The 21,965-nt window shown below is 51.3% G+C and overlaps 6 protein-coding genes and 1 non-coding gene across 7 annotated transcripts; 3 read left to right on the forward strand and 4 right to left on the reverse strand.

The window, feature by feature from the left end:
- Window positions 1-539: 539 nt before the first annotated feature.
- On the reverse strand, window positions 540-627 carry BDZ83DRAFT_t21. Its single transcript has one exon. It is a non-coding gene; the product is annotated as a tRNA-Glu (tRNA).
- A 2,744-nt stretch (window positions 628-3,371) lies between these two features.
- Window positions 3,372-4,612, forward strand: BDZ83DRAFT_646439 (camp-dependent protein kinase regulatory subunit; the record flags this gene model as incomplete). The annotated part of the gene is made up of 2 exons (XM_060509964.1): window positions 3,372-3,857; window positions 3,911-4,612. The coding sequence occupies 2 exons, from the start codon at window positions 3,372-3,374 to the stop codon at window positions 4,610-4,612; spliced, it is 1,188 nt and encodes a 395-aa protein (XP_060371062.1).
- A 200-nt stretch (window positions 4,613-4,812) lies between these two features.
- BDZ83DRAFT_599532 (Pre-mRNA-splicing factor SPF27) lies at window positions 4,813-5,877 on the reverse strand. The gene is made up of 2 exons (XM_060506991.1): window positions 5,589-5,877; window positions 4,813-5,526 (listed from the first exon to the last, which is right to left on the reverse strand). The coding sequence occupies exons 1-2, from the start codon at window positions 5,623-5,625 to the stop codon at window positions 4,937-4,939; spliced, it is 627 nt and encodes a 208-aa protein (XP_060371063.1). The 5' UTR covers window positions 5,626-5,877; the 3' UTR covers window positions 4,813-4,936.
- A 1,364-nt stretch (window positions 5,878-7,241) lies between these two features.
- BDZ83DRAFT_293154 (uncharacterized protein) lies at window positions 7,242-9,194 on the forward strand. The gene is made up of 4 exons (XM_060502200.1): window positions 7,242-7,592; window positions 7,647-7,782; window positions 7,836-8,508; window positions 8,566-9,194. Exons 1-4 carry the CDS (start codon window positions 7,479-7,481, stop codon window positions 9,089-9,091), a joined length of 1,449 nt encoding a protein of 482 aa, XP_060371064.1. The 5' UTR covers window positions 7,242-7,478; the 3' UTR covers window positions 9,092-9,194.
- A 677-nt stretch (window positions 9,195-9,871) lies between these two features.
- BDZ83DRAFT_776550 (uncharacterized protein) lies at window positions 9,872-12,059 on the forward strand. Its single transcript, XM_060515468.1, has 3 exons — window positions 9,872-10,467; window positions 10,535-11,394; window positions 11,480-12,059. Exons 1-3 carry the CDS (start codon window positions 10,141-10,143, stop codon window positions 11,832-11,834), a joined length of 1,542 nt encoding a protein of 513 aa, XP_060371065.1. The 5' UTR covers window positions 9,872-10,140; the 3' UTR covers window positions 11,835-12,059.
- Window positions 12,060-12,730: 671 nt separating this feature from the next.
- BDZ83DRAFT_293230 (uncharacterized protein) lies at window positions 12,731-13,945 on the reverse strand. Its single transcript, XM_060502201.1, has 2 exons — window positions 13,453-13,945; window positions 12,731-13,324 (listed from the first exon to the last, which is right to left on the reverse strand). The coding sequence occupies exons 1-2, from the start codon at window positions 13,737-13,739 to the stop codon at window positions 13,072-13,074; spliced, it is 540 nt and encodes a 179-aa protein (XP_060371066.1). The 5' UTR covers window positions 13,740-13,945; the 3' UTR covers window positions 12,731-13,071.
- Window positions 13,946-20,392: 6,447 nt separating this feature from the next.
- BDZ83DRAFT_746874 (bZIP transcription factor) lies at window positions 20,393-21,192 on the reverse strand (the record flags this gene model as incomplete). The annotated part of the gene is made up of 3 exons (XM_060513335.1): window positions 20,393-20,734; window positions 20,831-21,016; window positions 21,076-21,192. The coding sequence occupies 3 exons, from the start codon at window positions 21,190-21,192 to the stop codon at window positions 20,393-20,395; spliced, it is 645 nt and encodes a 214-aa protein (XP_060371067.1).
- Between the last annotated feature and the right edge of the window lie 773 nt (window positions 21,193-21,965).

The following is a 21,965-nucleotide window of genomic DNA, read 5'->3' on the forward strand; positions in this document are numbered from 1 at the left end:
CGTTGTGGCTGACCAACCCACTTCCTCGTCAACACGGAGCACTGGCAGCCGCCGTTCAGTTAACTGGGCCCCTACAGATAATGCACTGTACCATCCTCTGAGAAGTACACGCGCAGACCTAGAACAAGGGAAAGAGCCAGTCAGTCTGAGGGAACAGTAGATATCAAAGATGGACCGAACAAATATGAGATGTATGGCACCACAAGATATGCATGCTCCGTGAAATTATTTGGTGAGCGCCTGCGTGCCTAATCCAATTCCCGTCCTGGGAGGCTTCTAAGTATATTCATTCATAGAGAAAGGCCCACGGCTCCACCCTAATGCTTCTCAGTGACATTCAGTGGTCGGTTGTCTAACTCTAGGCACATCAAGGCACACAGGGGCGCGAGCCTTGAGAAAGATAGCCAGAGTAATACATGTACGTCAAGAGATTGTGCAGATTGCTTCTACTCTAATTGAAGAAATACACATGTACAGCGCTTCACACTTAGACAGAATTTTCCAACATTGAAGCAGTCTTGCATCCAAAAAGCAAAATATTCCGAAACCGAGAATCGAACTCGGGGCTATGCCTAACCTCTCATTCGAGATGAGAGGGCATCATGTTGGCCACTACACCATATCGGATTGCTGAAATATGGTCTGAACCTTACCATATATGATCCCTAGCGATAGCCTAGTCGGTCGCCCAATCGCCCAGCCCCACAGCGCGGGCACTTGAGATGTCTTCTTCTTCTCCTCTCCCTGGCTGTAAATGACTGTGCTGTTCAGGGTTCTCTTCCGATAGAAAGGGCGATATCATCTTCTTGGTGTGACTTTATTTTATAAATCGCAGAAGATGAATAGGACCGATATTTCCGCCAATCCTATCTAGAATCTGTAATAGTGCATCTGGACACAACAATCTTTAGCTCTCGTACGCTTGTTCTTCAATTTTCACCGTTGTCTCAACTTGCGAAATATGTTCGTCCTATGGCTGCCGGGTCGTTTTTGGATAATCACTTATGAATCATGTTTATCAGCCTTCGTGTGCCAGGCGGTGGTTGGTATGGAATACACCTCTGAAACACTTACATTGAAAGAGATTCTGACAAAATTGTAAGTCTTTGCGATCAAGAGCTTAGAAGGGAAGTCTCGCCAAGCGACACTTACCACGGCCAAAGCAAATGGTCTTTGATTAAGCACCTGGAAGTAACTGCTTACTAAGGCAGACCATGGAAGATGCTTCAGCATAGTTTCCAGTGTTTCTAGAACAACCTAAGTCACAGGACATCCCAAATTGACTCTGTCTTATATCACATCTAACAGGCCATCGCTTGAAACGATGATTTCTCAAACAAACATGGGCCGTCGTAAAGCATTAAGGATTCGGCTGTAGGCGAGACTTGGCTGTCTGAAAAGGACTCAACAATGCGGCCTGGTGAAAGCGGCAGGCCGAGGTGTCGTTTAGAAAGTACATCCTGAGACCAAGCAGCTTCCATAACTTTGGCTGGGAAAGGGATCGTCCCCCTTGCCCGTACCCCTAAAAGGGCTGTACCGGCTTTGATCAGCGGGCTATCGAATGAAGGAGCCACTGGCAAGAGAGGTTTGGTGAGGGGCAATTGCGGGCGGACGGGGTAGTCCCACTGAAAGCGCCCTGAAATTCCACGGGAGACCGTCCCCATGATGACATGGCAGAAACCAGGGGATCCAAGATGCCTCAGTGGGAGAGTACGTACCGGCAGTATATCATCTGAGGCAAGGAGGCAAGGAGGCAATGGAATGAAAGCAGGCAAGGTGTCCTGGGATGCCTGGCAAGCCTGGGTTGATTTGCAAGTTGAGCCAGTCAGAGGCGTCGCTGAGAGCTGCACAGAATCGCAACCGAAGCGGCTTGGAAGGTGAAGCCCGGACACTTCGGGCTGCAGGGAAGGCAAGCAGCAGCCGGCCACAAGGTGATCTGTGCGCCTTCTAGAACTCTTCGACGGTCATGACTGGCCAACCGGGGCAGCAGGGCCCCTCAAAAGCTAGGACCTCACCGTCACCTTGTGGAAGGAGATGGGGACATCGAGGAGCAATGGAAGGAGGGAAGGAGGGGAGCACCTGCTTCTTTGCTGCTGTTGTTTGACTGGAAGCAGCGATGCGTCAAAGGCCCTCCGTGCCTCCTGCCTCTCAACCCCCCCCACCTTCTTCCCCCCATCCCAGAGCAATCCACGTCCCTAAACCGAACCCAAAAAGCTTCCCTTCCCTTGGCCTTTTTCACTTCTGCCATTCTTCATTTCGTGCTCTCATCACGTCGCCTCCTTCCGCTTCCCTCGACCTGAACAAACAAGCGAACGCTGTCCTCGTGGCCAGATCTCGAACCCAAACGACAGCACGAGAGCAATCGGCCACTTACTTCGCCGCTCGTCTGTCCTATTTCGAGCTAGCGGCTTTCACAACCTCGACCTTACCGTACCCTGAGTTGCTTCACCGCACGAAGTTGACCAGCGACTCTTTCTTCCTCCTCTCTCTCTGACGTATTCCTCCCGGGGATCTTCATCCGCGTCTGAGCTATCAGCAAATCTCCTTCCCGGTCCTACCAGTTATTCGCTCCAGTATACGGTTGACAGCATTCTTCTACCTCAATAGTTGGTGGCCAATATCACGAAAGCTAGCGAGCTCCCCGCCCAGATCATCATCACCCACTAGCTAGCTCCTCCCGCTGTGGTAAGTAATAGCTCCCGTCCATTTATTGCCACGCGCAGCCCCAGCCCAATTGTCAAGGTTAAGCCCATCAAACACCGGCCTTTCCTTGCTTGTCATCTCGCTTCAACAGCTTCTGCTTCTCGCAGCCTTCTTATTATCTGTACCAGACTCTTGATCTCCAGCTTGAGCGTTCCACGACATTCATCCTCTCCCGTCTCTTCTCTCGTTGTTTGCTTGGTATCTATTCCGAAATCTTGCCACCCTACTACGTCAGAGCCCTTCCAGCCTGTTGAACACGATCCGCTTCATTTCATTTTCTTGCCTCTATCCTACGCAGTCGTTAGCCTCTGGTGCTCAGCTTGATTGGTGCAGCCTGAACGCGGGGACGAAGCATTAGGTGCTTCCTTACTTGCACCCTGCTCAACGACCCCACCAATCTTACAACATTCTTTTGTTCACCACCCACCCTGAAGACCTCAGAGAACCTGGCAACCCTCCAACCCAACATTCCTCACGCTCCTGTCTGGACTTCGTGAGCCGAAGCTGATCTGAGCACAAATAGTTCGCAAACAGCTCCCCGCCAAACTACTCGCTGCCAACGTCCTTGAACGCTGCGCCGATCGAACACCTTCCCACAGGCAAATCGTGACTGTCTATACTCTCGAAACGAAAACAACCATCCTTGTACAAGTAGCTATACTGCAACCATGTCCGGCATGTTCAAGAGTCCTTTTGGGGCAAACGCCAATCCTTTCGGAGGACCTACCGATGGACCTCCTGCAGGAGGCAATGCCATTCACCGTGTAATCGAGGAGGAAGAGAATGATACTATTACTTCTCCGACATCACCAAATTTCGGCCTGAATACTGGAATGACTTTCAACGGCCCATTCGGCGGTGATGCCGCAGACGACGCTCCCCCTTCTGCGCTGAGAAGCCCACCGAATCCCGAGAGTTACCCGGCCCAGTACAACTTTGGCCGCCGAACCTCGGTTTCTGCTGAGTCTCTCAAACCTAGTGCCGACACATACGATAATTGGTCGCCCCCTTATCACGAGAAGACCAAAGAGCAGTTGGGTCGTTTGCAAACTGCCATTGAGGGCAATTTCTTGTTCTCCCACCTGGATGAGGAACAGAGCGGCCAAATTCTGGGTGCGCTGAATGAGAAACCCATTCCCGCCAAGGATATCAAGGTAAGCTGAGTCGGTAGGATGATGATTTGGAGCTTCCTAACAATCTTCCACAGGTTATTAGCCAAGGTGACGCGGGTGACTTCTTCTACGTTGTAGAAAAGGGGTCTTTTGACGTATATGTCAACAACAGCGGTACCTTGCAGCCTGGCCCCGAGGGCATGGGTCAGAAAGTCGGAACCATCCAGGCAGGGGGCTCATTTGGTGAACTGGCCTTGATGTACAACGCTCCCCGAGCTGCGACTGTTATCTCTGCCGAATCTGGCTGCACCCTTTGGGCGCTCGATCGCTTGACGTTCCGCCGTATTCTCATGGAGTCGACATTTGCTCGGCGACGGATGTACGAGAGTTTCCTCGAAGAGGTTCCTTTGCTGCAAAGCCTCACGCCGTACGAGCGATCCAAGATTGCCGATGCGTTGGAGACCCAGAAGTATGCTCCTGGAGAAATCATTATCAAGGAGGGAGACCCAGGTCACGCGTTCTTCCTTCTGGAGAGCGGCGAGGCCGATGCCTACAAGGACGGGGTAAAGGAATCTGTCAAGCACTACAGCAAGGGAGATTTCTTTGGTGAACTGGCGCTTTTGAACGATGCCCCTCGCGCCGCTAGCATTGTCGCGACGACGGATGTCAAGGTCGCGAGTCTCGGCAAGAATGCCTTCCAGAGACTTCTTGGTCCTGTTGAAGGTATCATGAGACGGACAAAGTACGAGGAGGTCAAGACTGGCGTTGAGGAGATGGATCCGCTTCAAGCGGCCTGAGAGGAACCTGAAGATGTTTGTTTTGCGTATGATCCAAATTTGGATGGCAGACATTGGGAAGGTTGAAGAGGGTGAATGTCAGGATTCACAACGGCGTTAGGCGGAACCCCCTACCTTCGCTTCCTAAGAGACACGGCTAGTGACGTTCAGATACCTGTTAGTAAAGATTACATTTCTTGTCACGGGCCTGGACTTGTGAAGTTCGTGAAAAATAAGTGTTCCTTGTGGTATCATTGATTTAGTCTTCTGTTTGGTACAAGCGCAGCGGGATGTGGCATTCATGGTGCGCTGCCTCATTACGGTATATGCATAAGGCGGTGCGTCTCAGCCGCCCCTTACCCGCATTTCTTCTAGAACTTCTCGTCTCAATTGCTCGACTGCAATCTCGGTTTCGAGTGTCTTTCCAATGCCCTTCTTCCAATTCTCCTCCAGCCCCTTCATCTCTGCTGCTACTTCTTCTTGCTGGCGTCTCCGGGCGACGGTCAGCACGTCAATGAGACGCTTCGTTTCGGCGAGGTCACGCTCGAAGCCTTTCAGCTCGTTCTCGAGCCCCCAGTTGCCGATCAACCATGCGTTCTTGCCCCATTTGTCCAACAGGTGCAAATTTTCAGCACGAGTATCGAGGTAGGCGTAGGAAATGTAGGCCTTCTGGAGTGAATCGGCGAGGCGAACACGATCTTCTGCTGTAGATGGTGCCCCGGAGTCGGGGAAAGGCTCTTGTGTTTGATAACGCTCCAGATCGATGGCTTTGAGGGGCTGTTTGGCGGCGACGCGCTCCAGCTCAAGTTCGACGAGAGGGGAGAAGGAGGGTTCTTTGTAGTTTGGCGCAGGCGCCGGGGTAAAGGTGGATAGTTCAGCTCGGATAAGGCACTCGGCAGCTTCGCGCTCTGCTGGTGTGGGCTCGTCATCAATATCTGTGGGCGTCGTTCGTTAGTCAGAGGGTATGCGCGGCAGATGATTGGAATAACAAACGTACATGGCAACGACTCGTGGAAGGCGTTCAACGTAGACATTTTGCAGATGTTCCCAAAAAGGGCTTCCTAACACGACAAATAAGGATAAAGACGACTTCGGTACGATCAAGCGGTCCGTATTGCCGGTGGAGGGGTTCGGAGGGGTTGATAGTATGGGCGATTTAGATAGTGTTAGGTATCTTTGCCGATGTTAAACGGGCGCGAGGCTGCCGCGATGGTGGTTCAGAAATTTAGAACCTTGGGACGCATTGACGCACTGACGCACTGACGCACCTCAGATTCGATACCTACCTAGGTACCTACGTGCCTACCCACATACCGTAGCTTAGCTGCCCGATAAGAAGATAAAGCCGGCTACAAGGAAGACGGGCCCGTGCCTACATTTGGCTTTGTGGGATCGGGTGCACAGGCCATCCCGCTGTCGATCATTGGTCTGGGGTGCGAAGCTTGCGAGAGGTCCACTCACACAAACGCAACGCTTGAGCAGCCAGATTGCCTAGGCAGACAAATCAGCCCTCTCCAGCAGTCGACTAGCGACGCTTCAGCGCTAGCGGGCTGAAAAGGTCCCCTGGCTTTAGGGAACCCCACCCGCCATTGCCTGCCCCGAGTGCCTGGGCTGGACTCGCTCGACGCAATCCGTCCCGACTTTCCAGTTCTATGACAGGCGAGCACGCAAGACATCGATTAACTTGGCAGATGCATGATGGGACGACGCGAGACCTGACGTGCAGGCATGGCGTTAGTCGACGATGGCTTCTTACCTTGCCCCACCGGGGGCTTTCTTCTTTCTGGTTTTTCTCCAACAGCGCTGGGCGGGCTTACTGAAAGGCTGACGCAAGGTGCTAAAAATCTGCACTTGCCTGATGAAACTGGTTGTTTTCTTTGACAGAAGCAAGCCTCACATTTATCCGAGAAACATGACAACACCAGAAACACCACAGAGGCGTCGACGACATCGGAATGGAAGCATTCATTACGCATTCATACCTTCTAGACGGCTGCCACGTGGAAGCAGGCTTCACTGATCTCTCGCAATTTCATTTGTTCTCGGAATGAATGTCTTCCAGAGAGTCTATCGCAACGTATTTCCACCGGTCGAGAACTATTCAACATTACCAGTGGATTCTCCCATCGGCACACAGTACGGGACGAACTATTCAGCTAGAAATGCACCCGCGTCCCAGATTCGATCCACCCCAAAAGTCATCGTCTTGACGCTTGGTTCCTGATCGCTCTTCGTTCGTCGTTACCGAGGCGCTTTCCCATTCCGTCGCCAGTAAGTCGTGCAGGACGGATATGGCGGATGGGATCCGGAATGTAACCCGGGGGCCTGGAGCAACCCAAGAGGCGACAGTCGCGAGACGTCGCCCGCCCGTCAGTGGTCCGCTACCCCGAGCTATTTGACCTTGGTGTTCCATCCGTGCCTCGCCCCCGTCGGACTATGGAAAGGTGGCTGTCGCCGGCCTTGCCGGAAGCAGTGGTCCGGGTACGCTCTGTTCGCGATTCCAGCCTGGATCGTCATCTTCTCATCGAGTCTCCACCACGTGAGGGGGCTAAGAGGCGGCCGCCTTCTTGGCTTAGTGTGGCGCGCTCCTGGCTGAACTATCGCATGCGGCACATCATGTTGTTGAAAGGAGGTCAACTCGGGAACTGCGAAGGATGAAGTCGCCTACCCTTAGATGTCGCTGGCAAGGCCAGCCCTGAGTGCCCCCTTTTATGGTTCGTTGTTTTGTTGTGGACGGTGGCTAGAGAAGAAGAAAAACGTGACAAACGGCCTTGTGATACCAATGCTCCTTCTTTAAGAAGCAAATACCCCCATTGATACGGTCCAGGGTCTTGGGAAGGTTTTCTCGAACTTTATTTGTCGACAAAACGGTCTCACCTCGGATATCATGAGGTTTCCACTGTCTTTTGCCTTTTTGGTAGCTGCGCTACTAGCTGTTACGGCCGCAGCTCAGAAAGTCAATAGCATCACGGATGCTGTAGCCCAGCTACCTACATGCGCGGTACGGTTTCTCTTATCTCCAAGTTCGGTCCGCCCACGTCTAACTTTGCTCTAGGTTACCTGTATCCTATCGGCTGTCAAGGACTCGCCATGCGGGTTGACGAACACGACGTGTATCTGCAACGATGCGAAGTTCGAGTCAGATACAGAGACCTGTATAGTTGGGACATGCAGTATCAAAGACACACTTCGTCAGTGATGCCCTTCTGCCTGACTCTAAGTGGCATATTCTAACAGCCTTTAGATGCCAAAGCTGTGTTCGAAACCACTTGTGATAAACTTGTCCGAGATCACAGCGCCGAATATGTCCGACTTACATGGGTCCTGCTGGGGCTCACCACCTTTGTCGTCGCAGCTCGCTTGATATACAAGTATTTCTCGTCAGCAGAGCTCGGGCTCGATGACATGTTCACCCTTCTCGCTTACCTGGCTGTTCTTCCGTCGTTCATTATTAACCTCGTTGGGATTGTCCCCGCCGGCCTCGGTAAAGACATCTGGACCCTCACATCACATCAAATCGAGAGCTTCGGTTACTGGTTCTACATCCTAGAGCCGATGTACTTTGTACAGATGGGCATTGTCAAGATGGCAATCCTATGCTTCTACATGCGGATCTTCGACCGGGCTGGACTTGGAAAGCTACTTTGGGGCACAGCTGCCTTCAATGCCGTCAACACCTTCGTATTCCTCATGGTCGGCATTTTCCAATGTACACCCATTCAATACTACTGGACGAGATGGGACGGCGAGCAAAAAGGAACCTGCATTAACATTAATGCAGTTCCATGGGCGAACGCTATCATCAGCATTTTACTGGACCTGTGGATGCTGTATCTTCCTTTGTCGCGAATCCGAACTCTCAATCTGCACTGGTGGAAGAAGCTAGCCGTCACACTTATGTTCTGTGTCGGTACTTTGTAAGTTCTGATTGAATTCATGACTGACAATGTAGACATTGTGCTAACATCGCCAAGCGTAACTATAGTCAGTATACTAAGACTTCAGTCGCTTGTACGGTTCGCGAGTTCATTGAACCCTACATGGGATCAATTTGACATTGCATTCTGGACATGCCTCGAGGTTCCCACCGGCATCATCTGTTGTTGTCTCCCGGCTATCCGTCTCATTCTCATCAAGGCCTTTCCCAAACTCTTTGGAATGCTCACCAAGCGCTACGACACACAAAAGTATGCGGAATCACCCTCAAGCGCCGCGGACGGGAGCCGAAGCACGAACCGCATGTCTCGTCCTCTCGGCGACTCCTCGACCACGGAGCTGCAGTCAGCCCTGCGAGGCGGCAAAGGCATCGTTTGCACTAAGCAGTTTGCGCTCGAGACACATGACACGTCGAGTCTCTACGCGATGCAAGATCTCGAGTCCGGGAGTGCCAAGAATAGCCTTTCACAAAGCCACCGATCAACGTCGATCTCGCACACTTCAAGCCCTGTCTCGGATTACGGCGCGTCTGGACGGAAACAGTCTGGTCCATCTGAACACTAAGCACAACCTAGGATCGGTCTTTGAATAGGAAACGGTACCCGGAAAAGCATAGAATCTAGACGGCTGGAATTGATGACTAGCGGCACTTCAGCTAGCGACGCAAGACTTTTTTATTACATATTCTACTTTGTCATTTTTCGGATAGAAACAATGCGTAGGCGTTAGGAGTTATTCGGGACTATTTGTTCTCATGATTCAATACCCAGTCACATATGTACCAGTATCAAATCAACGGAGCAGGAAAACGAAGAGGAGAACGCTTCATGAGAAGCTGACAACCAGCGAATGGGAAGACTGCTATGCCACGTTCTGGGGTGTAAGTGTCGAGATGTAACATTAAAAATCCCGTACCTGCGGGCATAGCAGAAATAAGGAAAGAAAACTATTTGAAATATCATAGCCGCTCTAACCGCTCTTGATTTCGACTGGGCGTTATATGTTGCGATGCAAACAGCTTATTTCCCGTACTTCTTTGTTCGTGTGTAACGATGTCATGATAGCCTCCCATTCAAATACAAATAACCCTCAAGGGCTTCTGTACAGTAGTTAGTTGCTCGGATTTCCCGCCGCACGTCGCGTTCTTATTTATACGAATACGAGCATCGGAGCAGATTGCAAGCGCTATGAGCCTACTCCATACGCCGTTATTTGGAAGCTACGCATATCCAGATTTCTGGACCTGATGCCTTTGATCTCAATCCCAAATTGCGAGCTTGATCACACCTACTACCTAACTGGTTCCCAAGACTTTGTTCTGCCATTGCCATCTGTGTTTTGAAACGCTGTAACATCCACAGAAAGAGCGTTGTATGCATCTTTCCTCTTTTCAGATCTTGGAATGGGAGAGGCAGGCGCAGGTCAGGCAGTGGCTCCTTCCTGTGACCGACATGCAAAGGAAGCTTTGCCGTTGTGGGAAGTACCCAGCATTCTGAGAAACTTCTGTCATGTTCTACCGTGAATTCTTTCTCCCACTTGGTCTTCTTCAATGAGGCATTGCCCTAGATATCTTCCACAATTGATGCTTATTATACCCTCCCGAAGCAACACCTATGATGTCGGCTCCATCCATTCAGGCATTCTATCAAAGGAATACTCCTACCACGCCTCGGGATGCTGCGAGAGATGGGACGGGATTTCCGCGAGCCGACGGCTTCACACAAGCAGAAGTTGAGTCTGGAAATAACCCCCTTGGCCGTGTCCGGAACTCATCGGAAGAATACTTGGAGGTACATATTGGACAAATTGAGCCGGGCCCGAATCGGATATGCTTCACCGGCCGCGTCGTCAACTACACACCGGCTCTGCTCGACGCCAAGAATAACTACAGTCGCCCGGCACATCAGCTGATTGTCGTTGATGGAACTGGCGCAATAGCAGTATTTATCACCTCCTATTCTCGAGTGCATCCCCTCTCAGAAGCATCATGCTGATCCCTTTACATAGGTAAAGGTAGTTCCAATCGGAATTCCAGCATCACTTCTTGTGATAGGACAGCTCGTCACCATATGGGCCAGTTGGGTAGGATCCGCAGGAGGTTCACATTGTGCCAGTATTCCATATGTGACCATGTGGACGCCCATCAATCCCACGGACGTTGGAACCAAGCAGTTCATTCAGTTCCTCCCAGACACTGTTGAAAATCAACAACTCTACAGAATACCTTTGGAATGCAACCGAGGCAAACAGGACCCCAAACCGCTTCCAGGCTTGATGACTCTCTGTCAATACCTCAAAACGGGACACGAAACTACATGGGCTCGGATTGTTGTCTGCGTCAAGAGCATCGGATCTCGGAAACGTGTGAAGTCGCGAGACAAAGTGAGAGAGTGGGAACTTCTCGAGATCACTGTTTGGGACGACACCGCCAGCTGCGTGTTGACTCTCTGGGAAGACAAGGCCAACTCCGCCAGGTTCTGGAAACCCAACGAGACGATGCTACTCTTCACCAGTCCGAAATTTGTACCCCCTTCCGACAACAAGTCCGGCCCCTTGAGTGCCAGCATCGGTCTTGATCACAATACCTTGATTGATGTCGATCCTGACTTCCAGGATGCCAACTGGCTTCGACAGTGGGTGAAGAAGAGAGTCAAGAAGGAGAGTATCTATGTGCCGTTTCCCAAAGACATATGGAATGCAGAAGAAGCTGTCCATGGACTAATTCGGGCGCTCTTCACCTTGGCCGAGGTAGATGACTTCGCTCGCGCTGACCCGGTCAGTGACTTCACAGGCAAGCTAAACCTTACCATACTCGGTATAGACCTTCTGGGTCTTCATCGCAGAAAGATGCTTTGCTGTATAGAGTGGTGAGAAAGAGCCCTTTTTCTTTGAGTCAAGTCTACTCATAGAAATGGAGGAGGGCACCACAGCTGACGAATGTGCCTCCTTTAGTTGTGGAGTTCCGCTATATGCAAACCAAACGTTCGCAACGTGCAAGAACTGCTTGCAGGAGAAGTCTCTCGTTCTTAACCCCCGAATCATGGGTATCCTGGCAGACGAAACAGGTTGCGTTGCACAGGGGAAGCTTGTCTGGAGTGACCAGGCCTGGAGCGAGCTCTTCTTCCCCGCCTTTGAGTCGAGTGGCACGGAGAACACGGAGCCGGAGGTAGCGGGAGAGGCGAAGATACGTCCGTCTTTGCCTCGTCCTGTCGCGTCGTGGGAAGAGCTTACTTTGAAGGACGCCACTGGATTCCGGATTTTGGAGGAGCAAATGTTGTACGCTCGTTTTACTTTGACATTCGGCTAGTCTCCGTTTGTCGAACGGCTGTGTGTGCTTGGAGTTGAGTGGTGAAGGGTTCGTATTTTTCAAGAGTGGCTCAAAAGCGGGGGTTGCAGTTCTGTTTCGTCATGGTGTTGGTGGTGTAAAGGGGTGCTCAGCTGGCGACGAGCGGTTAGGACAAGGAACTCAGAGGACGTAGCCCGCGTATTGAGGGGAATGTGAAGAAAGGCAGATACGGCGAGGATTTTGCTCTCAGATGGCGCAAATGACTGCAAGGGGGATCCGAGGTGGCTTGCCCACTGTCGCCTGCTCCTATCAGGTTGAATTGAAATTGTTCTAGCAGATGTGTGCTTTGGGGAGGTGACGGCGTGGTGATGCTCTGCTCAGGCTAGTATGATCATGTTCTGTGCTAAGAAGACGTCCCTGACCAGCAGCTTGGATAAGTCCCAAGTTGCTGGATACCTTGAGGAGATTTACGTTTCGATGGCCGTTCTTGCTGAGAAACTTTGGAGCATTGACGTCTGAATCTGTGTTGATTCTTGGTTCTCGTCCGTGAGCTGGAGACTTCGTGTCCAACGTACATATGAGCTAAGTACGGTATTGCTGCAGGTTTTGGGCCACGTCCGTGATTCACGTTTACCTGTCCACAAATGTCATAGGTTCAGCTCATTACGTTACCGTGAGCGGTCGTGGGAGTCTATCATGGGAATTCAGATAGCTAGAACACTGGCGGGCAACATTCAATCACGGCATCATAGTCCCCTCGAAATATCTGGGAGGGGGAACGGCATCACTATTTTCTGGTAAACTATGTCACAATTTCATAGGCATACGAGCATCACGGACAGGTGTGGCAAAAGGACTGGTACAAGGCATGGGTCTATTACTAGATCCATTGGCCGTTTGATTTGTGATAATACAAGGGCGATTTTTTCGTCGCCAGGTCATAAGAAGTTCGTGATGCATACTGTCATCCGCCACCGAAGCAGTCAATCTTTCGAGTAGAGATGCCCCCAGATCCCCATTCTGTTCCTCGAAATACAAAGCCATATGTCGCCGAACCCTTTTCGAAAAGAGAGATAATTGAAGCAAATGGCAGAATGTCCTCCCATGCATATTGTAAAATGTGTTTGTGTTGTAGTGTTTGTTGTTAACATGGTTCGTAGGACGAACAAGAAAAGCCGTGAAGTGAACATTGACTGCCTTGCCGGATAGCGGTTATGAGAGTGATTGCACTCGAGTAAGAGACGTCACAGTCGTATAATTAGTGTTTGGTGATCTTCTCGTCACCGTAGGCAGAAGAGCGACCACTCTCGGAGGACTCGGTCTTGGTGAGGTCCTCGCCGTCTTCCTCAGAGGGGCCGTGTATGGACTCCTCAAAGACGGGCTCGGGTTCGTTGACGTCGAACTTGGTCTTGAAGGCGCCGATGTTATCAGCGAAGCCACTGCTGTTGGTGCGGCGGCGAGCATTGGTGAAGCGGAAGTCCTCGTCAATGACTTCCTCGCCAGCATTTCCCCTGTGAGACATGAAAGTCAGCAATTGAATCTTGTTAAGTCAAGCTGGTGTGCGTTGGCAAGAAACGGCGGAGCTTTGAAGTTGCCAAGAAGGGCGTGTGTAAGTGGGGTAGAGGGGGTCCAAACTAACCAATTGCTTCTGCCGCCGCCATTCTTCTTCACCTTCTTGGGATCGACGCCCTCGTGGCCGTGCTTCGCAAAGTAGCGGGGCAAGTGCTCTTGGGGAGAGGCAGTTCCGTCGGCCAGGCCGGCGTGGTCACGGTCGTTATACTTGTGAGATCGAGTCACTGAGGCGAGCGTGTTAGTCGAAGATGCCAGGTGCCATGTTGCTGCAAGAATTGGGATGAAGACACAACGATTCAAGAGTTGAACTTGCCCGTCAAGGGTGTTGATGTTCGATTTGGCAATGGACATCATACGGGTCGGGGATGATGAGGAAGAGCATCACAGAAAGTGTGGTGATGCGGGGGAGGTGGAAGCTTCACAGTGTTGGGAGGGGAAAGGGATACTTACTCCTGATGGAATTAGTGTTGTTGAAGAGTGACTATAAGCGTACAGGGTGCTTAAAAGGGTTCAAGAAGGGGGCTGGTGAGATTTGGGAGGGTTGTTGTTGGTTGAGGTTGGTCAAAGCTGATCGTCGTTGATGAGTTGATTCGATGGTTTGAGGAACAGCTTGATGGGTTGTTATGAAGTGAGGATGATGGAGGGGAGGAGGGGAAGATATGTAGATGAGGAGAGCTACTCAGGATGCTTTTAAAGAACGAATGCTCGAGAGGAATGGCAGCCTATCACATCACGCGATCATCAGATAGCTTGCCCAATGGGGTGGCATGGCAAGGGGGGAAGTAGCGAGCAGGTCCGGGACGGCTGGGAGTTCCTTTGGGAAAGTTGGATCGCGTGACTTGATACAACGGACGGAGGGGCTGCTGCAAGGGAAGCACATCAGAACGGCAGGAGCGAGCTGGACGAGGAAAGGCAGGCCGCAGGCCCAAGAAGAACGGAGTACTACTGGGGGCCATTGGGACACTGGACGGGGACCGGCCGGCATGGACTGGGAGTGGCCGGGAGTGGAGACGGACGTGGACTGACGCCAGACCAAACCTTCATTATGCCACCTTTTTGTTGTCCCTCTCGCGGCATTGAGGAATTGGAGACTAGGGAAGCTGTTGTCTTTGCTGGCCGGCCGGTCCCCAACACCGCATAGCCCCACGCTTTACGTGCCTTTCCTTTGCTGTTCTATTCTACCCCTCCCTCTCATCCGCAAGTCGGTATGTTTGGGGTTCTTGGACATCAGGGCTTCTTGTTGCTAACACATCCAACATTGACTGCTTTCTTTCTATGAGAGCTGTTTCCAATTGTTCCTTCCTCAAAGAAGTCTCGCTCCTGCTTCTGGTAGATGGCAAGCCATGACTGATTGACCACGGGAGCACAGTGACGCAAAGGGGCCCACCCGGATCCGGGGTCTCAGGTACGAGCCCGCAGCTGGGACGGGTGGCCAGATTGCGGGGTAGTGGATACCTCAGTACCAACCGCCGCTAACCCGGTACATCGTCCAAGCCACTGCATCGCAGCGCCCACCCAAGTACCGGAGCAGCACGAGACCAGTACCTACGAACCCTTGCCATCGAGCCATTTCGGGGCCGCAACTGATCCAAAACTGCCCATCGTCAGTCTCGTCTCACACCCGTTGGTTCCTTTTTTGTCTTTCCATCAGTCGTCGTTGTTATCGTCGTCGCCGTTTGCTCAACCGCTTCTTTTTCGTTTGTTTACATACATTCCTGCAAGGTAACGCCGCAAGGGCCTCAATTGTGCCATTTTGCTGCTTGGTTCCGAGGTCGGGGGCCCAAGCTGGCACGCGTGGCTGAGGCAGCTTCTTTCGTACTTCGTTTGGGCCAATGTGGCAGCTTCGCTATTCTGGCCTGAGCATGGCGCCCCCATTGCAATGACTCCGTCACGGCAAGCTGCATCGACGGGGCACATGATCATGCTCATGCTCGGTGACTGCCGTCTCCCTCCCGTTTTCCACTTTCCAGGCTCCACGTCTCCTTACTACCCTTTGATCTTACCTAACGCATACTGCCTCACGGAGACCTCTCGAAGCTCCATGAGAAGCTGCTCAGCTCCCAGCTCGATGGGGAATGGGGATCCCCAATGGGTCCTCCAAACTGTCAGCTGCCACAACTTTGCTTCCAGATCATGGACCCCCAAGCCTCAAGGAATTACGTCCCAACAAGTCTGAGATGCCGCTGCATCTCGCGGAGAATTGGCCGTATGACCTGGAATTCCGCGTTTCAATCTCGGTCCCCGAAACCCCTGGACCGGCCAACCTTGTCAGGTCCGAGTCAATTGACCAATGGCCCCCACCCGGCTCACGCGGAGAGCTTTCTAGAGCTCTCTCGAACCCAACCTCGCCTCCCCCGATCTCGCAATGCATCCCACGCTGAAGTCTGCTTCGACTTCTCAACTGCCTTCCAACTTTAGACAAGATTAGATTCATGGCATCGATTCGGCGCTTGGATCGGAGAGTTCACAAGCAGCAAAGAGATTCTCTCTCTGTCGGCCCTGACAATCTGTTGACAGCTTGTATCCGTACACACACACTCGTTAGCCCCCTGACTCGCACGAATCGGTTCCCCGCCGTCTGTGCACTTGGCAACACTCCTCTGATCTACCCTGCAGCTGATTGTCTCGACGGCGCGCTTGACGTGTCTCCCATCTACCTGCCGCATTCCCATCAAGGCTGTCATCCCATTCGTCAGTTGACAAACCGGCCGATGGGGGCCGGGTCCATCTTCTAACGATCTCCGGCTCCGTTTGCCAGGCTTTACCTCTCGGCCCTATTGACTTTATCTGGTCCGGATCTACTGTCGTATCTATCTGGAGCTTTATCTTCTGCGGGCCAGATAATGCTATCAGTATATGTGGATTATACGGTCATGCCGACGATTGCGGAATCGATGTTTCCAAGATTCTACCCGTAGAGTCACGAAGGCAGAATTGGCAGGTAAGTGACAGGCGATTTCGGAGTGCTCGTCATCCCAAACTGCCTCATTTACAGCGGGGTCCGGTCACTATCGATGGGGCTCGACGCAAGCGGCCACGCCTCAGCTTCTCCACGAGCCCCGTGACAATCGTGCCGTGATTTGTTCCACTTCTACCCTCGCATCGAACAGTCTCGACCTGGTTTCGCTAAAGATTGTGTGAGTCAAGTCTCTTATCACGACAGCTTGCTGTGATGCCTCAAACTTTCTCTGTACAGCAACGAAATCTGATCGGCGTCGTCGTGATTGAGTCATCGAATCTTCGCCAAAGTTCCACGCCACAACGGTCGACTCAGGACTTCGCCCTCTACTCGTCGGAGCCCATTCTCGCGCAATCCCAGCCTGTCAGTTTGGCATTATCATTCTGCTTATCACGAATTGCTCGTTGTGATGTTGTGATCATGTCGTGATGTAGACAGTTCTAGATATCTTGCGTACTATTCGCTCGCAGAGACGTCACTCATGCTTGGTCACATAATCGAATCCATTTTCGAACATGACTCTTGCGTCCCTCAACTATCCGAAGATCGCTTCTGAGGCCGTGAAGACACGTTGCTTTTGAACCTCTGCCTAAGGATAATACAGCATCATCGCCCGTCATATGCCTTGACAATTCACTGTGCGCCCAGATCAACCAAAGCATCCTGGCTGCCTCTTACTAAAGACCACGGCAATCTTCACTTCCTTGATGCCATAGATTTGTCAGGAGAAGAACGTTGTCTCGCATTCCTGTCCGCCGAAGGGTCATCATACACTTCTAATGAAAGACAAGGACTGTTCCGATTCGGGCTCATCTGCTTCTTTTCTGGCAGACCGCAACGCCCTCTGATCATAGCTGGTCACATCAAATTCGCTAAGGCGTGAGCTCAAGCTTAGCTTGAAGTTTTGGAAGAAACCCATCGCAAACTTGTTTTGGTGGCGCCTCGAGCCCTCGAAGCCGTTCCATCGAAATAGTTAAAGCGGAAATCAGATTTGTATAAGCTCCAAGCCTTACATTATTATACATGCAAAAGGCAAAGGCATTTCCTTCGTAGATCTGATATGAGCTGATGTTGCCTCCACAGTGGCCGGAAGCATTAAGACGAGAATCCGCAATGTTCCCGTGGCAGATATAAGTCTCTTCCCGCCTCGGCGCTTTTCGTTGCTCGGTCGCTTGGTCAAAATCATTGAGGTCACCGAATTGTCCAATGCTTATGACCTCTGTGTTCAATTACCGCCTCACGCTGTAGTAACATCTGAAGAAGTACAAAATTCATTCCACCACCTTGCAGATATCTGATGATGGCAAACGTAGGTAGCAAAGCTGAATTTATCGAACGAGGTTTTTGACAATGACGGATCATCCAGGCTTGGTCAACGGCGCTAGACTTCATTATTGGACCATTTGAAAAGATCCGTCAATGACGATGAAGACATGCTCCCGGATGTTCGGCAGATGATTGTGACATACCAAACAACCCAGCGTTGGCTCACTCGGCTTCCGTACATTTCCTGTAAAGATATTATCAAAAACTGTCATCGCGGTGACGGTTATGGGGATCTTTTGACCCTGCATGTTGGATGCCGGCGTGACGAAGAGTTGTCAAATCACCTTCGGAGTTCCCGAGAAACCGAGATAGCTCAAGGCCAGTAAGGAGCAACATAGCATCCCGAGCTCCGAATTACTCACCTATCACAGTATATGAGATTGAATCAATCAATGGTCATCCTTTTGCAGAGACATGCAGCAATCCGAAGAGTCTGCCACCACTGACGTCGACGCTCTAGCCGAATGACATTGGCTGCAAACGCGGCATGCAAGTCGACTTGTCAACAGAAGCAAGAGATTGATTGCCTATCAAACACTGTCCGTATTATACTGAGTTTTGAGTCTAACTTGAGTGAATAACGTGTCGGCAGCTTCCGAACATCAACACCTTCATATCTAACAACGAGCCCAGAAGAATCTATACCCTGCCGCAAGAAGTCTCGAAGAGCTAGAACCACCATTCATCCCATGTTGAGATCCAAGCACGGCCATTAAAACGCCACTCTATATGATTAATGATCGTTCGTGTAAAGTGTCAACGTAAGCCACGCACAAAAACCCAAAAATCTGGAGTCTACAAGTTGCTTTCTCGGATCATCTCAAACAATTTGCCACGAGCTGAACAACCATGAGTTCGCGGCGCTTCGCGCACATACCAAGAATCAACGAAGAAGCCTAAGAGACAACAGATCTAGCCGCGTCCCTTTCACAGCCACACACGTTTCAACGCAGGCGCGCTTCTTAAACTTACTCAAGCTTCCGGTTTATCGCGAAAAGCTTCATTATTTACGCATGAACAGGGAGGCTTAGATATCTCCAGGTTACATGTACGAACGTCCAAAACAGAGATGGTCTCCAAAGCTTAACATGGTAAAGGAAATAGCATCAACTAGGAGGGCTAGGTAACGGTACCGGCCCCGGGTAGCCAGTCATCTTTGCGTTGCTCACCAACATCTCTTTGGACCCCCAAAAACGAACGAGGCTAAAAATGTCCTTGTCGTCGAACAGGGTGCTGACGTGAGTCGATGATGAGTAACATCCCGCTTTGAAAGATCTCCCTCCTCCATCCACACACGGCTTTAACAGGGCTGAGGCCAGGTGTATGTATAGGCAAACAAACGGCTTGTTCTGCCGGCAAGGTAAGGGTATAGACAAGGGGACCAACAAGCCTTTCCCATTCTCCTTAAGCTTCACTGTTTTTTTTTTCCCTGGCTTGCCGGCCGTTCTTGCTCAACGGTTGACGGATTTTATCCCAGTGAGCCAATTACGGAAGCCCCCAAAAGCTTGGGAGGTTCAAACCTCCGCCCGGGCTGGGTTCTTCCCATGAGGATCTCGGCAAAGCCACGCACACCATACACACCTTTGAGCCCTCCCCCCCAAACTCGAGCCCAGGTAAAAGGGAATCAACCTGGCATCTACCTATTCATCTAACCCATTCCAGAACTGCATGTAAGTATCTCGTCAAGAAAGCTCACTTCCGTCCTGTATCGAGAGATTGATCTGCAACCCACCCTCCCTCTCGGATGGCTGTACCATAGCATGGTGATATTTATAAACGCAAAACCCCCATCTTCCAGCTGAACAAGGTTATCAAGAATTAGGCAGAGACCGAACCCACGCCCGTGGCCCTCTCCGCCCCCTCTCCCTCGGCCATTCAGACCGAGAGGCTCTCTCTAGACCGAGGAAGAAAAAACCAAAGAGTACCGTGGGGGAAAGGAGAAAAAAAGAGGTCTCTGACCGAGAAAGTTTATAGACCGGGGGAGTCTTGTACGATTCTATCGTCATTGAGTTGCGGGGTTGCCTATACTAGTTCCAAACTCTGAGAATCCCACAAGGTAATTTGAAAATGCGCAGTCTTGGAGAGGATGGGAATCTCACGTGTCATTTCATAATCTGCTCTCGACTAAACTTCCCTAAAGTCTGTTTTTCCCATTGCTGCCCCCCGCCCCCCAACAATCCGAGCCTCCTCTCTCTGAACGAGTGTGTAAAAGACTAATTGTGCGCATCGTGAAATTCGAATGCGGGGAAAGATTTCCTCTCGGAATGGCCTCCCATTGTCATGATCATCAAGAGAACTGCGAACCAGACTCCGATATTCCCAAGAAAACGCCAGATAAAACAGAAACAAAAACAGAATGAAGTCCGATGCCTGCCAGCCCATGTTTGCCATCTAATAATAGAGCCAGAAATCTCCAGCACGCCGGGACCCAAAGCAAGTAACGGGAAACCAGAGAAACAAAGCCGATGAGAAGAGAGTGTGATGAAAAGGAAAAAATCAGGCGAACCTCCACATTCGTCAAGCCAGTCGGTCGTATTCCATCCGTACGTTTTTGACAGTCATGTCATTCGATTGCGCGTCCATATTTTGAGCATCCGATCTTTTGTTCTTTCCTCTCGAAAACGAGTGGGATATTTTTCGCGGCCCCTGTTTTTGCGTTTTCCTTGCCGCTCGCTCAATTACCCATTATCCGACCCCTCTCTCAAGGCAGCTTTCCCACTCTTTAGAGGGTGTAAGTCTGCATATCCTGAAACATGAACATGTTGTCCGCGAATTCCATCGCGCCGGGGTGTGACGACATGCCCATGTGGGCGGCGGCCGTCGGGTCGAAAGCCATTGCCGGCGCGGCTAGGTGTTGCGGCATGTGTTGATGTTGCTGCTGTTGCGCCGCCCTCGCTTGCGCTCCCCGAATCTTGAGAAATTCAGCGTGAAGGGCAGAGTAGGCCTGGCTGAGGGAGTCATTCTTCTGCTTCTGGTCCGAGAGCATGACCTCGAGATCCTTTATGCGCTGATCTTTGCGCTCGCGGTATGCTCTTTGTGAGGCTCTGTTTTGTGCTCGGCGACGCTGTTGATAGTTCGGGTTAGCCCACTTCTACAACATAATCTATGCGTCTGGTGCTGGCGGCACAGATAGTCAGTTGACGTCAGGTCTGAAACTTACAGACAGCACCGAAGGAGGCGCATTCTTGTAACGATTTTCACGTTTTCTCTTAGCTGGGCCCTTGGTTGTTCCAGCTTTCTCGCCCATGGTAGGCTGAGGTGATGCTGTATCGCGGGAGGAGCTCATTGGGCTAGGATAGATGCCTTGGTCGGTGCCATTGAAGTCGTTTACAAAGGTCATGTCAAACTACGACACGCATTGGTCAATTTAGAATCTTTTTCTTTGAGAATGAGGCGCCAACTCACGGTTGAGATAATGGGGCTTGTGGACTCAGATGAGCTGGCAGTGTCCAAATACTGTTCTGTCTCGTCATAGACGTACGGTGCTTCCATATCTAAGAAGGCGTCCATGTCGTCGTACATGTTGAGTGGCAGTGAGTGATCCATGTGTAATTATTGGGTGGCAGCGGGGCGTGGCATAGAAAATTTATATGGTGGTATGAGGTGGAAAACGGGTCGATGAGACGTTGTCTCGTGGTCCAAGGGCTGTGAAGTCTGGGCGGAGAATGGGATGATATATACGAGGAAGTGAATGGACAACGCGTCGACTGGAAAGGTGTGTCTCGGAGGTGATGTGTAATGCGAACTAAGCTATACCATGATGCTTTGCAACCGGGCTGGGAGGAAATATATATGGCGCGATGCATGCGAGAAGGGACAGGACAGGGTGCTGGTATGTCAAGACTCGGGGAAACTAGTTAGTAGGGCAGAAGCTACATGCACATGTGTGAAAGCAGTATGCTCTGGTTCATAAGTACGTAGGTAAGCAACAATTTGACAGACATTGTCAGGACCACAACGTACATACCGGCAACGCAGCAATCCAATGGGGCCAGGGTCGTCTGTTGAACCCCAGACAGCGCACCAACTCGTGGGCTGCTTAGACGCCTAGCAGTCCCTCTCGCATCCTCCTTGTTCCTGGTCCCTGGTGTGGTGTTCTGGGTAGCGTGATGGAGAAGCCAAGACCGAAAGAAGAATCGCCGCCGCCGCCATTCTGGGCCTGGTCGAAGAGCTTGAACCGGGTGGAGGGGTGGTGATGGTGCGGGCAGGGATGGGAATGGAGACAGCTGCTGTCTTTTTTGCATCTGCCAAGGACCCGCTTCGAACGGGCTGCGATGTTGCAAGGGGTCCCAGCA

Source organism: Colletotrichum acutatum (genome assembly GCF_030867785.1).
Source record: "Colletotrichum acutatum strain CBS 112980 chromosome Unknown BDZ83scaffold_4, whole genome shotgun sequence".
Classification (NCBI taxonomy): Eukaryota; Fungi; Ascomycota; class Sordariomycetes; order Glomerellales; family Glomerellaceae; genus Colletotrichum; species Colletotrichum acutatum.

Bases quoted from the DNA above. Each gene is read 5' to 3' on its own strand.
- BDZ83DRAFT_293154 (XM_060502200.1), top strand. From the start codon at position 7,479: ATGAGGTTTCCACTGTCTTTTGCCTTTTTGGTAGCTGCGCTACTAGCT. The intron at 7,783-7,835 runs GTCAGTGATGCC...AACAGCCTTTAG, and splicing joins CAGTATCAAAGACACACTTC to ATGCCAAAGCTGTGTTCGAA. The intron at 8,509-8,565 runs GTAAGTTCTGAT...AACATCGCCAAG, and splicing joins ATGTTCTGTGTCGGTACTTT to CGTAACTATAGTCAGTATAC.
- BDZ83DRAFT_599532 (XM_060506991.1), bottom strand. From the start codon at position 5,625: ATGTCTACGTTGAACGCCTTCCACGAGTCGTTGCCAT. The intron at 5,527-5,588 runs GTACGTTTGTTA...CGACGCCCACAG, and splicing joins CTTCCACGAGTCGTTGCCAT to ATATTGATGACGAGCCCACA.
- BDZ83DRAFT_293230 (XM_060502201.1), bottom strand. From the start codon at position 13,739: ATGATGTCCATTGCCAAATCGAACATCAACACCCTTGACGGGCAAGTT. The intron at 13,325-13,452 runs GTTAGTTTGGAC...CATGTCTCACAG, and splicing joins GGCGGCGGCAGAAGCAATTG to GGGAAATGCTGGCGAGGAAG.
- BDZ83DRAFT_776550 (XM_060515468.1), top strand. From the start codon at position 10,141: ATGATGTCGGCTCCATCCATTCAGGCATTCTATCAAAGGAATACTCCT. The intron at 10,468-10,534 runs GTATTTATCACC...CCCTTTACATAG, and splicing joins ATGGAACTGGCGCAATAGCA to GTAAAGGTAGTTCCAATCGG. The intron at 11,395-11,479 runs GTGAGAAAGAGC...TGCCTCCTTTAG, and splicing joins ATGCTTTGCTGTATAGAGTG to TTGTGGAGTTCCGCTATATG.